This window comes from Bos taurus, chromosome 7 (genome assembly GCF_002263795.3).
Source record: "Bos taurus isolate L1 Dominette 01449 registration number 42190680 breed Hereford chromosome 7, ARS-UCD2.0, whole genome shotgun sequence".
NCBI lineage: Eukaryota > Metazoa > Chordata > Mammalia > Artiodactyla > Bovidae > Bos > Bos taurus.
Genome location: NC_037334.1, coordinates 50,255,754 through 50,271,627, shown reverse-complemented (window position 1 = coordinate 50,271,627; position 15,874 = coordinate 50,255,754). Strand labels below are relative to the sequence as shown.

General features: G+C 56.0%; 1 protein-coding gene across 7 annotated transcripts in view; it reads left to right on the top strand.

Moving 5' to 3' along the window:
- The window catches only part of SIL1 (SIL1 nucleotide exchange factor), a 320,877-nt gene extending 313,110 nt beyond the window's left edge, over positions 1–7,767 (top strand). For all 7 annotated transcript variants that reach the window (XM_059888185.1, XM_005209442.5, XM_005209441.5 and 4 more), the window contains 3 exon segments: positions 2,838–2,934; positions 3,366–3,530; positions 7,251–7,767. In XM_059888185.1, the coding sequence (XP_059744168.1) occupies positions 2,838–2,934; positions 3,366–3,530; positions 7,251–7,607 (619 nt within the window). In that variant the 3' untranslated portion in view covers positions 7,608–7,767.
- Positions 7,768–15,874: the final 8,107 nt, after the last annotated feature.

Genomic DNA, 15,874 nt, shown 5'->3' with positions numbered 1-15,874 from the left:
TCAGCTGCACCTCTCAGCCCCATTCTCGATGGTTCTTCAGGGCAGCCTCCACTGAATGGTCTCCTAGCCTCTCTGGACGTGCTCATGTTGTTCCCTGAGCACATGCTGGTCTTCTGGTCCACAGACCGTCTTCCCCACCTGACCTCCCAGTCTCCAGCAGTCTTGCTTCTTTCGGGCAGCCTTGCTGGCTCTTCCAGACCAGACTTTCCTATTCTTTCTCTGAAGCCCCACAGACCGTAGGTTCAGAGCCACCTGGCAGGGCCTAAAGTTACGTAGCCATTCACTTATTTGCTCTGCAGCCTGTAAGTGGAATATGGTGGTGTGGCGTCTCTCCTGCGTGTGGAGCCTGGCTTGTCAGTGTGGAGCAGCAGAAAAGAGGCTGAGTGTCCGTGAGGATCTGTTCTGCACGTGGGGCATCTCTGAGCAACTAACTGCCTGGCCTGTGCCTTCCTCTAGATCTTCCCTGGCACAGTGCTGTGCGGCCCTTTCTACCCAACATCAGGCTTCTGTGGACAGAAATACTGGGAAGCCATGTCTCTTCTTAGCTTTGGGCATTCTTTGTTTACTCCCACTGGCTTATTCTTCCTCTGGAGGATCCTAGGGATTTGCCCACAGACTACGTGCCCACCCCTTGGCTGCTGGTAGTCTGTTTTTTACTGTTTGTGCTTTGGTTCCCTCTGGGGTTTGGGTCTTCTCTCCCCTTCTACCAGCTGAGACCTGGGTGGGCAGAGACCAGTCTTCTTCGTGTCTCTCCCCTCCCCCAGCACTGCCCAGGCTGGTGACAGGGAGGCGCTCCAGGGCCGCTCAGGCTGGGCTTCCCTGGGGGCCCCTCTGCTCCTGAGCTGTGTTGCCTCTCTGGGTCTTGTTCTCAGCAGATCTGTAGATGAGAACAAGGTTTCACATGCCGTCTTTGAAGGAGCTTGTCTGTGCCGCTCTGGGGCCCACTGGGGACGGGGCTCCTCTGTGCTGTTCCCTGAGGCCGATGCGATGTTGGGCCTCCTAGCCCCCTCTTCCTTGGGAGACTGCATCTGACGTTTGTATGAATTTTCTCAGCGTGGTTGACTTCTTTTCCTAGACCCTGCCTGTTGCGGGTGAGCGTTCCTCAGACACATGATGGCAGAGACAGCCCTAATTAGCTCACCCTTTGATGAAGCAGCTGCCTGTCTCAAGTTGGGGGAGCAGGGGGTAGGGGAGAGGCTCAGTGCCAGACTCCCGGCATCAGCGCCCACCTGCCTGTCTGGAGAGGAGCTGTCAGCCTTCCTCCCCGGGGACCCCAGCCCTCTTCTCCAGACGGCTGTTCAGACATGAATGAAGCTGCAGTGGGAGAGGCCGGCACCCACCCTCGTGTCCTTTCTGCAGAGGAGATGCAGCGGGGTGCGGGCTTCTCCCATTTTACAGCAGGAAAATTGGCCCTGTGCGCTCGGTCTGCACCAAGCTTTGAGGCTGCCGCCTGGCAGGAGTAGAGGGTGGGCTGTCAGGCACTCACTGGGCCCCGTGACCGTACTGTCCGGCCAGGGCCTCTCCTCTGAGCCGCCTGCTCTCTCCTCTTGTCTGCCTCCCCTTTCTCTGGGTTTTGGACCAGGAATCGTCTCTGTGATTTGTCTGTATCTTGAGCATCCTGCCTTATTCTCCCCATGCTGTGAGGGCCCCCTGCCGAGGTGGGGGTTTGGAGAAACAGGTGCTTTTTGGGTTTCCAGTCTACTTTTTGGTGGCCAGAGCCTGGAAGAGAGTGGGGGCCGCCTGTGTGCTTGCGTCTCACCTCGGGGCCAGCCCCTACTCCATCCCCTTGCTGCTGGTCTCTGGCTTTCACTTGCCTGCCACCTTTCCCAAGACCTTATAAGCTGCTGGTGAAAGCATCTCAGTCTTCCTCGAGGGCCTGACTACACAGGCCCCTGCACTTGGCTCTCAACCATAATTCATCACCAGTTTGGTCTTAGAAAGCAAATGATTCCCAGCATGTCCCTGTCTGGCACCCTGCCCCAGGGGAGGTCTCACCCTTCAGGCGCCCATCCTTTCATCCGGGAGGGCTTTGCCTGAAATGTTTGTTTGAAGCTCATCCTCACTCTTTTCTCCAGCCCAGAATGGGGCCTGGAGTCCCAGGGGCAGCCCTGGGTTTGGAGTGTTGCGTTGCTGCCCGTTTGCTGCTTGATGCAGTCACGGTTGTCCACGTGTCAGCTCCCTCCCCCCTGTTGCTGGGGCCTTCGCCTTGGCAGAGCCTGCACTGGGCTGCAGGGACAGGCACAGAGTGGAGAGAGCAGCAGGGGCAGCTGGGTTGGTCCTGTGTCGGGATCTCCCCAGGACCAGAGGCTCCCTGGATCCTGTTCTCTCTGCCTGCCTTCCTCCCCATGCTCTGTCTGTGTGCGCCACCCGGGAGGGGAGGGGGCGGAAGACACCTTGCAGCTCCACACTCCTTTAGTGTTTCCCCAGAGCGTGATGCTCCTGGGATCCTGGAGGCAGCCGGGGAGCAGGTATGGCTGCCTCAAGGAGCGTGGAGGAAGGCTTTCCATTGGAGGGACCCTGAAGGAGCACGTTGAGCACAGTGGGATCTTAAAATGGGACTTCCATCCCCAGATCATGCCAGCCTGTTGGCTGATGTGGAGTGGACACTGGCCTGGGGCCCTGGGCCCTGTCGCCTGGGCTGTGGCCACTGTACCCAGATGGACCCGCGTCATTTTGTTTTGTTTGCCCAGCTAAGTCCTAGCCTGTCCAGAGTGGGAACCCCTCTTTGTTCTTCACCAGGGATGGCCACTGTGGCAGCAGCCCCCTTACCTGGGCTGGACATGCCCCCAAGTTGGTGAGTAGGTGCAAAATCATGCTCTCTTGTTCTTCCCCCACAGCAACCCAAAGGTCCAGGTGGAGGCCATTGAGGGGGGAGCCCTGCAGAAACTGCTGGTCATTCTGGCCACAGAGCAGCCTCTCACTACAAAGAAGAAGGTGTGTTTCTGCCCTTTTTTCTTGTTCAGACCTCAGCACACCTGTGAAACCTAGAAGGCGAGGAGGGTCCCTCTCCAGACTGTACTTGTAACCCTTGGGGGCCTGAGTGGTCATCCCTGGGTGGCATGGCGGGGAGGACCTCTCTCTGAAGCAACCAGGCAGCCTGTGAGGCATCTGAGGCCTGGGTTCAGCTCCCAGGTTCAGAACCCCAGCTCCTGCCCTGGGCCTCTGTTTGTCCACTGGGTGATGTTGAAGGTGTCTGATGTCTCTCCTCTCTCAGCCTTGGGTCCTGGGGTGCAGCTAATCCCAAGGGTGGCGGGTGGAGCCAGAGAGAAAGGGGGCTGGGCTGGGATACTTGGGGCTCCTCCAGGTGCCTGCCCCAGGGCCTGGTTTCTGTAGCGCCTCACCCATCAGGGTCTGTTTCTCCCCAGGCCCTGTTTGCCCTGTGCTCCTTGTTACGACACTTCCCCTATGCCCAGCAGCAGTTCCTGAAGCTGGGGGGGCTGCAGGTGCTGAGGAGTCTGGTCCAGGAGAAGGGCATGGAGGTGCTGGCCGTGCGTGTGGTCACCCTGCTCTATGACCTGGTCACCGAGAAGGTGAGTACTCAGGGCCCGGCCACCCCTGCCCTCTGCTTTGTGTGTGCTTCTGGTCATTGGACCTCCTCCTCCCCCAGTATCTTCCGTCCGTCCCTCCATCCTCATAGCAGAGTGACCTGAGCAAATGTGCCAGCCTGGAGCTGGGCAGCGATGCTTTGGAGCCCAGGACTTCTGAGATGTCAGGGCAGAAGTCCTGTGGGAGGTGACTGCTGAGCTCACACCTGAGAGCTGCACGGAGTGGGAGGGAGGAGGGGACGCTGGCAGTGGTCAGGGCCAGGTGTGCAGGCATAGGGGTCAGTATGACCGAAGGCCCCAACAGCCAGGATCAGCCCTCCATGGAATGAAAGGTCATGTGTGGTGAAGCGTAGGGTGGGGGCAACCAGGAGCAGGTGGGGTGGAGCAGCTTGTGTCTGGAGCCACCACAGCAGCCAGGAGACCAAGGAGCTGGGCTGGAATAACGCTGAACCTGAAGATTCTGGAAACCTGAAGCTGCCTCCTCTGGTTTGGGAGCTTTGGCTCTGGGCCGGGCTCAGACTAGCTGCCATCAAGGGCCCCAGGGGCTTGCTGCCTGCAAGGAGACTTGGTGCCCAGCCTACTTTGGTCTTTGTGAGCTTGGAAAGTGTCTTAATTAAGGAGAGGGTAAAACCAGCCAGGCCTGATTTCTTAGTTCAGCTGCTGCAGAGAGTTCTGGCAGGGTTTTCTCTGTTGCCTCTCGGGGGCCACACTCTCCCCACAGCTGACTCGGATTAGGGGAGCAGGGCTGGGCAGCCGCGGGGACCATGCTGGAGACAGAGGGCCTGCCCCTTCCTCACCGCGCCTCCCGGCTCTGTGCACCCCTCTCCCAGGCCTCAGGCTGGATCAGGGTTGTCCGTTGCTGCTTTTCTCTCCACCTCTTGGCTTTTGTTTGTGTGCACTCGCCTCTTTTCCTGTCTCATCTCTCAGGCTGTCCCTCTCCCTCTCTCTCCCCTCCCCCTCTCTCTTCCTTCACCCCTCCAGGCTGCAGAAACCTGATTTCTCAGAACAGCAGGCAGCCATGTGGTGCTCACATCCAGTTAATAAGGCCTGGGCACAGTTGACGTCCTGGGAACAGGCCAGCAAGCCTGGGGAAGGATGTGTGCATTGGTTGGCATTTCCCGGGAGAACCCTGTCACTTTCCCCTGGTGTCCTGGGTGTCTTTGCTGCCCCCAGCCCTGGCACAGGGCACTGTGACTGCCTCATCCCAGGGGAGCCGCCTCTGGCAGTCTGACCAAGGCTCTCTGAGTCAGCTGGCCCAGGAGCCAGACTGGAGGCTTTGGGGTGCCATGAGGATCAGGGAGGGCCTGGCGTTTCTCTGCAAACAGCACGAAGACAGCCGTCTGTCTGCAGGAGGAAGATGGTGGAGGGGTTTCAGCTGGAGCAATAGAACAGATGGCAGGTGTGCTCTACGTGTAAGGCCATCAGGGCGTCTTGTTCTGTGGTTTCTCAGAGAGAATACACTGGGGATAGGTACAGGGCTCCCAAAGGAAGAGGTGTGACAGGGTGGAGGGGTGCCATGCTCCCTGAGGGCATCTTTGGTGTGCAGAGGTAGTGGCTGGACTTCAGAATTCCCAGGACAGTGTGGACCCACCTCTCAGATTATCAGGCTCCTTGGTCCTTGCCCCTTCCATTGTCTGCCAAACCCCAGGCATTTCTTCTTCTGTCCCTTGGCTCTGGGCAGGCCCTCTACTAAGAAACTGTGTCCTGACATCTGGGCTCCTGCAGAGCTGGGACGCCTACCTGTGGTTATGAACCCACATCTTCTTGTGCCTCCATGAAGCTGAAGGGCCCTTCCGCAAGTGTTGCCTGGGTGTCTGCCTGCCCCGTGCCGTGCCCGGCCCACAGTCCCTGCCCTCCTGGTGCTTCCAGGCAGACATTTACCAGAGACCCTCCTAGAGTGTGTGGGCCCTGGAGGCTTACCATCAGGGCCCTGACTCTTTGGGGCAGTCAGGAGAGTTGCTGAGTGAGATCTGAGGGTTGAGTCAGATTGACTGTGGAGTTGGTGCTGGGTGAGAGGGTGCCGGGAAGTGCGAGCTGCCCCTGCACAGGCCCTAGGGGAGGGTTAGTGTGACAGGTGCCGGAGTGAGGGCACCAGTGGGGAGGCGTCTGAGCGCCCGGGGGGCAGGGCCTGTAGCGCCTCCACGTCCCAGGGTGGGAGTCTATCTTTATGGTCAGAAATGCCCAGTGTGAAGGGTTTGGGGTGAGGTCTGGAGGGGGCAGGCTGGGCCCGGGAGGCAGGGGACTGAGAAGCACAGCGAGGAGCAGGGCCCCAGGGCACAGAGCTGGCAGGACTGGGGTGTTTTGCGGGTGGAGCTGGCGGGATGGGAGTAGGTTAGGAAACGACAGCCACATCCCTCTCAGCCTTTTCTGTGTCAGAAAGCTGACCCTCTCTGCTTCCCTGCTTCCTCTGCCGGCTCTGAGGAGCCCCAGAGCCATCAGGTGGTCTGCTGTGGGCCCTGAGCTTTTTCTGGGCTTTCTTCTTGCCTGCCCTGTCATGCATGCCCCATTCTCCCCTGGAGTTAGGGCAGCGAGTCCTTCTTTCTTCCTGAGAGTGCGTTTAGTGTGCCCACTGCTGCTCCTTCGTCTCCGCATACCTTCCTCTGACGGGTGAAGTGAGTTGGTAGACTCCTGGTGGCGTGCTGTGATCGTGCAGTGGTTAGTACTCTATGTAATGAAATGAGGTGGTAATCTGTCAGGTCTAAGGTGTTCCCTTCCCTGCCTCTGAATGCCTGCTAGGATTGGTTCCCACCACATTCTGTTGGAGCTGGGTTTCTGCACATCACCGACACAGGCCATGTGTGGAACTTCCTGCCCAGACTTCCCTTGGCGTAGAGGCCAGGGATGCCCAGGGCTCTGTGTTCTGTGCCCAGCCTGGCTCTCGTGCCCATCCACCGTAACAGCCTGCTGGGCTGCAAACATGAGATGGGCCCAGGCCTCTTGTCACAGCCCTCCATGTGTGCGAACCCTCCACCCTCGTCCCCTCAGACAACTCCCACAAGCCTCGCAAGACTCAGGGAAGTGCCAGCTTCCTCTCCCCACCATGCCCGACTCCTCTGAGGGAGTGGATCCGTGGTTGTGGTGGTGATGCCGCCGCTGGCACAGCTGACATTTGACGATGGTAAAGCTCACTTCGTTGGTGGGCTCCGTGTGCTGGGCACTGCGTGTTCACTGTCCTGTTAAGTCCTCCCAACCATCCTGAAGGGGCTTAGTCGTCTCGTCCACTTGAGGGGTGGTGACAGTGAGTCCCAGGGAGGCTCAGTGCCGGCCCAAGGCCGTTTGGTCATTCAGCTGTCAGTGGTGGAGCAGGATTTGAGCCCAGACTGTCTGCCTCTGCCCCGCCCTGCTACACGAAATGCACCGTGACATGTAGGACCTGCTCCCCCAGATCCCGAGCTGCTTGAGGGCAGGGATCCTGTCTCCATCCTGGTTTCTCCAGCACCTGGCACACTGTAGTTTTTTTTTTTTTTGGATGAGTGGATGGATGGACAGATGGGTGGACATGTGGACGGGCTGGAGAGCATGTGTGGAGCTGTGAATCCAGCTGACCTTCCCCCTGAACGGCCTTTGAGGCCCAAGGATCTGGACAGAGAAGGGACAGACTCGGGTCAGCCAAGCGCCTTCAAGTCTGAAGGGCGGAGCTGATGGCTCTCTGTCTGTTCTCTGTCCCGTGTCCCCCCACCCCCGCCCTGGCCATGCGGATGACAGATGTTTGCGGAGGAGGATGCCGAGCTGACGTGGGACATGTCCCCCAAGAGGCTGCAGCAGTATCGCCAGGTGCACCTCCTGCCCAGCCTGCAGGAGCAGGGCTGGTGCGAGATCACCGCCCACCTCCTGGCGCTGCCAGAGCACGACGCCCGCGAGAAGGTGCTACAGACGCTGGGCGCCCTCCTGGCCACCTGCCGGGACCGCTTCCATCAGGACACACAGCTCCACAGGACACTGGGCACCCTGCAGGCTGAGTACCAGGCACTGGCCGCCCTGGAGCTCCAGGAGGGTGAGGACGAGGGTTACTTCCGGGAGCTCCTGGACTCCATCGACAGCTTGCTGACGGAGCTGAGATGAGGCTGCCCCTGACACCGGGACGCTACTTGTGAGACTGAGGGGCACCAGCTTGGGTGGGCTCCTCAGGGGGTACCAGGCAGGAGGGCGGGGCTTCCCTCCTGGGGCCTGGGCATCATCTGGGCAGTGCTGGCTTGGCTATTAAATGGAGGCGTGACGGCCAGTGTCTTGTTTGTGTCTGTGTGGTCTGGGCATAGCGCTTTGGTGGTCACTGGGTGGCAGGTTGCTGAGGTGCCCTGGTGATGTGCTGGGTGGTTGCCTGGTAATGGGCCCTGTGGGAAGGATCCAGGCCCAGGAGTTAAGAGAATCCCAGCTGGACCCAGCTCTCTCCCACCAGTGGCTCTGTAACTTTGGGTGACACTTAGCTTCCTGGAGACTGTTTCCTCCTCTGTCAGAGGAGAAGGCCATTAAACGTGAGAAGACACACGGAGAGCACCACACCAGTGCCCAGCACTCGCGCTTGCCCCTCCTCACCCAGCTGTGCAGGGCAGTCTGCCCCTCCATCCCGTGCCTGCATGTTAGTTTCAAGGCTGGTGGCAGAAACTTGAGGGCATCTCCACACACAGGGGTGCTGTGTCAGCCCAGGCCAGGCAGCTGATGGGTGAGGCTGGGTCCTGGGTGGTGGGACTGGGGGCGCTCGGTGCACTCTGGAGGCCTTTGGGTGGAGGTATCACTCTGGGAGAGGAATAATCTCTCCACAGCTGGTAGTGGGAGCCCAGGCTGGGCCCACCTGACGGAGCAGAGGGGCCTCTCCGTGCCCTTGCCTCTCTTCTGCGTCCATGTGCTCTGCGCTGAGCAGGAGGTGGCAGCCTTGGAGGCAGGGGAGGCTGAGCCTGACAAGCCGCAGCCCCCACCCCGGAGAGGCTGAGCGCCAGGCTGGGAGCCTGCTGCAGGTTGCCACAGCAACCCTGCTCTGGGCTTTCCTGATTTGGATTCTGGTGCGTTTGTTTTTCAGCTTTTCCCAATGCACCAGAGGCTCACTCCTGCTGCTTAGGCCGCCCCTCCCAGCCTCTGTGTAGAACTCTCCCCATTCTGGCCTTGCGTGTAGAAATCGTGGTTTCGCTGAGCTGAGGGCAAACTGAGGCCCAGAGAAACCCGGGGCAGGTCAATGGCTTCAGCCCTGCTCCTGCCCACGGAGAGCCTGGGAGGGCTGCTGCAGCAGAGCATTCTCCAGGGGGGCGGGAGGGAGGCCAGGGTCTGTGGAGTTGGGGTAGGATGCCTCGGGGCCCAGGCGTCACGGGGATCAGTCCACCAAGTTGGATGCCTGCTGGCTCGGGCATCATGGGGCTCAGACCAGAGTCCTCCGAGTTGGATGCCTGCTGGCTCGCAGCCTCTAAACCTGTCAGTAGCCTGTACATTTCACAGATGAGGAAGTCACGGCCAGGGAGGCTGAATGATCTGCCTGAGGTCACAGAGGCAGCAAGGGGCAGAGCTGGAGTTTGCTGGGCGGAACACGCTTTGAAAAGTTTGAATGTTTGGCTCAGAAGAAGATCATTTTAATTAATCTGACAGGCAGTGGTGGGAGGGCCAGGAGAGACGGCTGAGCAGGCCAGGTCCAGAAAGGTTCTGGGACTCGGGAGTGAGTGAGGGGAGGCAGACAGTGCCAGGCGACTGAGCCCACAGCCAGGTGATGGCACTGCATCTGCCGTCTCCTTCACATACATAACACAAGACGTTGGCAGGGGTGGAGCTTGGGCTGCAGTCTGCCTTCTCAGTGGCCTCATCCGGGTCATCCAGGGCCTCTGCCTTCTTGGTCCTTAGTCTCGGGTGGATTCTGGTTCCACCATCCAGTTCATCGGTGACTGTTGTCTGCAGGTCTAGGAAGAGCCTCCGGGACCTATAGCCAAGGAGCACAACCTGGGCTACGTAACATGATGTCTGACAGTGAATGCTGAAAACTAAAGAAAAATAAAGCCCAGAATGGGGGATGAGGAGTGTCAGGGAAGGCCTCTCTGAGGAGGTGCAGTGTGAAGAGAAGAAGTGAGGCAGTGAGCCCTGTGGGATCTGGGGAAGTGCTTTGTATATAAGGAAATAGCAGAGGCAGGAACATGGCTGGGTGTTGGAAGAAAAGCAAGAGTTGGTGGAAGGGAGGATAATAAGCACCGTGAGGAGGGCGGACTCTGGCAGCTCTGGTGAGGACTGGAGCCGCTGCTTTGTGATGGGGCCATTGGAGACTTGTGAGCGGAGGGCAGACCTGACGTGACTGACATTTTAACAGGACCACGCACGCTGCTGTGGTGAGAACAGATGACACGGGAGCAAGGACAGAAGCAGGTGGCCGGCGCAGGGTCTGATGTAAAATCCAGGTGAGAGCTGATGTGGTGTGAACCAGGGTGATGATGGAGACAGTGATGTGGTCAGACTCCACTGTGTTTTAAAGGTCACCGTGAGAGTACTTGCTGACTGATTGCATGTGGGGTGTGAGGGAAAAAAAGAGTGAAGGATGAAGCCTTACCTCAGGACTTCAATAAAGTTGAAGTTGCAGCAGCAACTGGACAACCATGTTTTAGAAGATGAACCTTGACCTATAACTGTTGTCTTACCCAAAATTTAACTCAAAACCAACTACAGACCTAAATGAAAAACTGTAAAATGAAAAACTGTAAAACTTTTAGAAGAAGAGAGGAAAATAAATATTTGTGACTTTAGTTTTTAGCTATACCACCAGAAGCACAATTCATAAAGTTAAAAACTGATGGATTGAACTATATCAAAATTAGAAACTTGTTCTGTGAAATTAAAATAAAAACAAGCCAAAAACAGGGAGAAAATATATACTTGGCAAAAAGGATTTGTATCTAGAATCAATGTCAAAAAAAAAATACTTGACAAAGGATTTTGCATCCAGAATATATGAAGAATTCCCAAAGCAAGAAAACAGTCAACCCAATTTTCAAAAATAAAGATTTGCAAAGACATCACCAAAGTGGATATACAGATGACACATAAGCAAGTGAAAAAAATGCCCGTGAGACAGCATTCCATTCTTATTCCTAGGTATTTACCCAAGATAAAAATCCTTGTTTATACAAAAACTTGTACTTGAACAATTATATCAACTTTATTTGTAAAAACAAAACTGGAATTAGGTAAAATGTCCCTTATCTGGGGGTGGATGGACCAAATGGAAATAATCCCCACGGTGCTGTGCTCCACACGGAAGAACAGACAGCTATGCCCGCGGCACACGCGTGCGTCTCAGATGCATGCTGCGGACTCAAAAGAAGCCAGGCTCAGAAGGCTGCATACTGTTGATTTATCGGACATTCTGGAAAAGGCAGAACTATAGGGAAAGGGCCTGTTCAGGACTTAGGGGACATTTCAACGACAGTGGGGCGGCACAGTGGAATCTTGGGGAGCATGTTGGAAATGTTCTGTGTCTCAGTTGTGGTTACACAACCACTACATGTGTCAAAATTCAGACACCCCAGAAAGTGAATTTTACTCTGTGTAAATTACAGCTAAAAAATTGTAATAAATACTTCCCTGGTGGCTCAGATGGTAAAGAATCTGCCTGCAATGCAGGAGGCCTGGGTTCGATCCCTGGGTTGGGAAGATCCCCTGGAGGAGGAAATGGTAACCCAGTCCAGTATTCTTGCCTGGGAAAATCCCTTCAACAGAGGAGCCTGGTGGGATCCATGGGATCACAAAGAGTTGGACACAACTGAGCGACTGACACTTTGAAATACTCAAACGTTTCCTTTCCTAGCATTTGACTGTTATCTGTGCTTCTGAGATTACTTAATGTCTATCGCATCTGATGGTGGAAACACTAACCGTGCACTCGAACTTCTTTTCCTAGCTCCACCAGCAGGATACCTCGTGGGTGGCTGGAAATCTGATGTGGTGGGAGTATTTACACCAGGGAAGTCGGGAAATGTTACAAATCAAGGCTTAACTTATTGTTTTGTTGATTGTCTAGACTTTAAAGAGGGTGATGAAGACATTAATGCCAGTTAAGCTTTGTGTGTCATCTATATTTAGCACAAAAAAATGAAATTATCTTACAGTATTTGACAGATATTATCTGATTCAGCAAAGTCATCATTCACTGACAAGTGAAATTCCCACATTTATTTTTGTTCTTTCACTTCCTTACTCCTTAAGGTAAACAAAAATATCAACCAACATTCATGTCAGAACTAGACTCATTTGTCAGTTTCAACCATAGGTTGGCTATGGATGCAAGATTTGAGCAAAAATCAAAGAAGGAATTTAAGCTGTGTGGAATCGAGAGTAAAGAATATTGCCTATTTCGTTAATTCTGAGTTGTGTACTGTAATTCCTTTATAGGAGTAAAATGTGTAACAAAATATATGGATATATATATGCAGCCTCTCCCCATCCCTCCCTGAAAACCTGGTTGTTGTACATTATTGATCAAGCAGAAGAGAAGCAAGGTCAGTGGCCTGGACTAGCTGAGTGTTAGAGACCAAGAGGGGGAGCATGTTAAGGAGACTCGAGCAAGGTGAGTGAGGATGTGATGGTGGAAATCTGGAGAAAGCGTGACAAGGAGGGAGCGTGGCTGCCAGCAGCACGTCAGGCCGAGAGGAGGGCTGGACCGAGCGGGGAGAGTGGTGGTGGGCACTGGAGACGGTCCCAACGTTCCCCTGAGGAGCTCTGTCTCAGGGGAGGGAGACATGGACCTGGAAAGGCTTTTTGTCCCCTTGTTTTAAACTCTGGGGTCTATGACATATTTTTGTGTGCTGATGAGAACCACTGAGGGAAGGCAAACTTGGTCAGGCAGGAAATGGGGGCGTGAGAATTGAGGGCTAGAATGCTTTGGACTGGGATCCCGTGACCAGTGACAGGGTGACCTCACCCCCTGGAGAACCCCTGCACGCTGACACGCAGTCCTGAGGACCCGTGCAGGAATGGGCAGGTGCGGTGGGAGTCTGAGGGCGTCTCTGGGGAGAAGAGCCTGCCCTCTGGGGCTCCTGAGGGCTGGTCTGAACCTGGGGGCGTTAGAGGGACTGACTGAGTGGCTGGGAGGAGGGGCTGGGCAACTCGTGAGCTGTGTGACTTGGGTGAGAGAGTTGGTCGCCACTCCTGTGGAGTTTGAGGGGCAGTAATAGCGACACGTCACGAGCAGCAAACAAGCAACTGGGGGATGTGGGTGAAGGCCTACATGGGCCCTGGGTGTGCCCAGCATGAGGCAGCTGCTGCTCTTCTTCAGTGGGGGGCAATCCTTGCCTGGGTGGAGAGTGGACACTGTGAGCATCTGTGAGCATTAAGGGTGCAGAGGTGAGGGGGACCCTTGGAAGCGTCTGCCCCGGGGGTTGTGGGAGGCACTGCCCTATGGTTAGCAGGGCAGGAGGGAGAGCAGCGGGGCTGTGCCCAGCCTGCGTGAGGTCATGGCCAGAGCAGGGGCACGGGGCAGCTGGCCCGTAATGCCAGGCTGAGGCACCCAGGGGAGGAGCTGGCCTGAGGTGTCACCCAGGGAGGTGACACTGAGGGTCGTGGCTACCCTGGCTGAGAAGCAAGAAGCCTCGGGATGTGAGGGGAGACACCCCTCTTAGCGGTGGCCAAGGGGCAGGAGCAAACCCCACACCGACACGGTGAGGCTGGTCTCCCCCGAGCTCAGCCCACGGTCTGTGAGGAGGGTGGAGGATTCAGGATCGCTGGTTAAGACCTCTGGTGCCGCCTCTGTGACCTGCTTTCTGCTTCCCAGTATCTTCTGATTGACTGGTTTAAATAAGCAGTGAATCATCTGAACAGTTCAACTATTTCTCAAGCACGTGCCAGGGCCTTTGAGAGGTTACGGGGTCACCAAGACCACTGCCTTTTCCCCAAAGAATGCCAGAACAGCCCTGTGTGAGCTGGCACTGCAACGCCACATGCTGGGGGCAACAGGGCCAAGGCCTGGTGAGAAGGGGGTGGTCGTGGGCCACGCTTGCCCGTCGTGGCACAAGGGGAGATTTTAGGCGCTATAGCAATGAACACTTTACTAAAGCGAATTTTAATGTGTATTAGAAAAACTGTAGCACATCAAACATTTCATAGCTATTGCTTAAGGAGGAAGTGAAGCTCAGTAGAACTTTCATCTTTTGGGAACGTGTGCTATTAATGTTGGGATGGTGAGGGTGATGCCTGGGACATGCAAGTGATGGGCTCATGGGGGGCAGCGTGTGGACATCCTAGGAATCGCGTCCAGTGGGCAGTGTGGGTGTAAAGGGCACAGTTAGTCCAGATACTCCCAGGGCAGGCATGGGGTCCCTGAGGGCTGTGTGCAGAGGACTGACTCTTGAGAAATGCTTTTGGAAGTTTCTTTTATCACTTGGTGGAGAGTGGGTAATGGATGCTGGGGGCTGAGGGAGGGGGCTGTCTAGACCAGGGTGGGCTCAGCCTCTGAGAGAAGTGGACGGGCTGAGCAGACAGGTGGACTGGATGGTCTACATGGCGCTTGGGTGCGGGGCTGTAGGTCACGGCAGCAAAAGCCATGAGTGTTCCAAGTGTCAGCGTGGATTCTGAGTCAGTAAGGAGGAGGGGCCGAGTGAAGGGAGGTCAGCGTCTGTGGGCCTGGCCCCACAAGGGACCCCCAGGTCCCCAGGGTACCTGTTCACTGTGTCCTGGGCCTTGGAGAGTGGATTCCTATCCCTGTGAAGCAGGGAGGCAAAATATCAGGGGAAGTCTTTCTGATAGACTTTTGACAAGACATCTGAAGGAGATCTTGAGAAGGAATTGGGAGGGGGGTGGGTCTCTGGGGAGAGCAGAACCAAAACTGGCAAAGGGCAGATATGCAAAGAACGGTGAGAAGAAAGGCCAGAGACAAAAGCGTCCACACTCACTATTAGGACTCTGGCTTTTAGGACATGGAAGCCACTGGAAGGTTGAGCTGAGAGAATGACATGCTCTGGCTTGTCTCTGAGGGGTTACTGTGAGCCATGGAAACGGTGATTGGGGACGCCTGGTGGGGGTTGGGGGGGCGGTGCGGGGAAGGAGCCTACTGCAGCGTCCACATGCAGACGACCGTGGGAGCCACCTCCTGGCCTGTGCCCCTGTGTTGTCCCCTCCCACTGTGGGCCAAGGGTGGTTTGTGTCACCAACATAACACTGAAGGCATCACGTATTGCTTTTGGGATCAGGTTTTTAAAACGCGCCGTAGGTTCCATCTGGTTGCCATCCTCTCGGCTCGCTCACTCTGGTGGGGGCGTGAGCCGCTCTGTGGGAAGGCAGGCCCACCTGGCACGGACCGCAGCCTCCCACCCCCGCCCTGTGAAGCAGCCTGGAAGTGGGTCCTCTGCTCACAAGCATCCAGACAGCCTTACAAGAGACCCAAGCGTCAGAACCTTCCACTCGGCTGCTCCTGGATCCCTTATCTTCAGAAGCTGTGAGTGATGCTTGTTGTCTTGGCTGCTGAGTTTGAGGGCGGTTTGTTACATGCTAAGAGAAGCTAATGCAGTGATGAGGTCTTGGACCAGGTGACGGCAAACAGAACTGGTGAGAAGTAGCTGGCCCCAGCATACATTTCAAAGGGAAGAATCTGTAAAATATGTATAAAGACATCCAAGTGGAGAGTTTAGGAGACCGCCAGTTATAGAAGTCTAGTTCTAGGAAAAGTTGGCATTTGGATGGTATTTAAAGCCAGAAATCTGGCTAAGATCAGGAGTAAGCAGAACCAAAGAGAAGAGGTTGAGGACTGAGCCCTGGGACAGATAGCGCAACTTCGACCAGCTAGGAGGAGGAGGAGGAGCACCCTGTGAGGAACAGGAAACTGGAGTGAGATGCTTCGGAGGCTGAGGAGGAGCTGTGAGCGGGGAGGGCCCGTGCACCTTGGCCACTGACGGTGCGGAGAGGAAGATGGGCATGCAAAGCTGACTGGAGCGGCAGGAAGTGAGGAAGGGGAGACAAGGACGACACTCTCTAAGGAATGGGGACGTAGGCTGGGAAAGGACAGCAGCTTCAGGAGGTTTGTAAGGCAGCCATCATCTTGGTACAGTTACAAACCAGTGGGGATGATTCAGAAGGGGAGGGTGACCTCCAGGGAGATGTCAAGGATGCCTCTGAGGTTCTGCCCTGCACCCTGAAGTACAGACATGTGAATTCCCATGGTGGGCGTGGCCCTCCCAGCCGGCCCAGCCTGGAAGCTCCAGGGAGGCACAGCCCTGAGCCCTTTGCACAGTCTGCTCCCTCCCTGGGCAGTACCATCCAGGAAAGAGGGCCAACGGGAGGCCGGAGCATGGCAGATGCTGGGGGCAAATCCAGGAGATGTCTGATGTAAAAACTCCACTCTATGGGAAGGCAAAGAAAAGAACTCTGGCCCCTTAGAC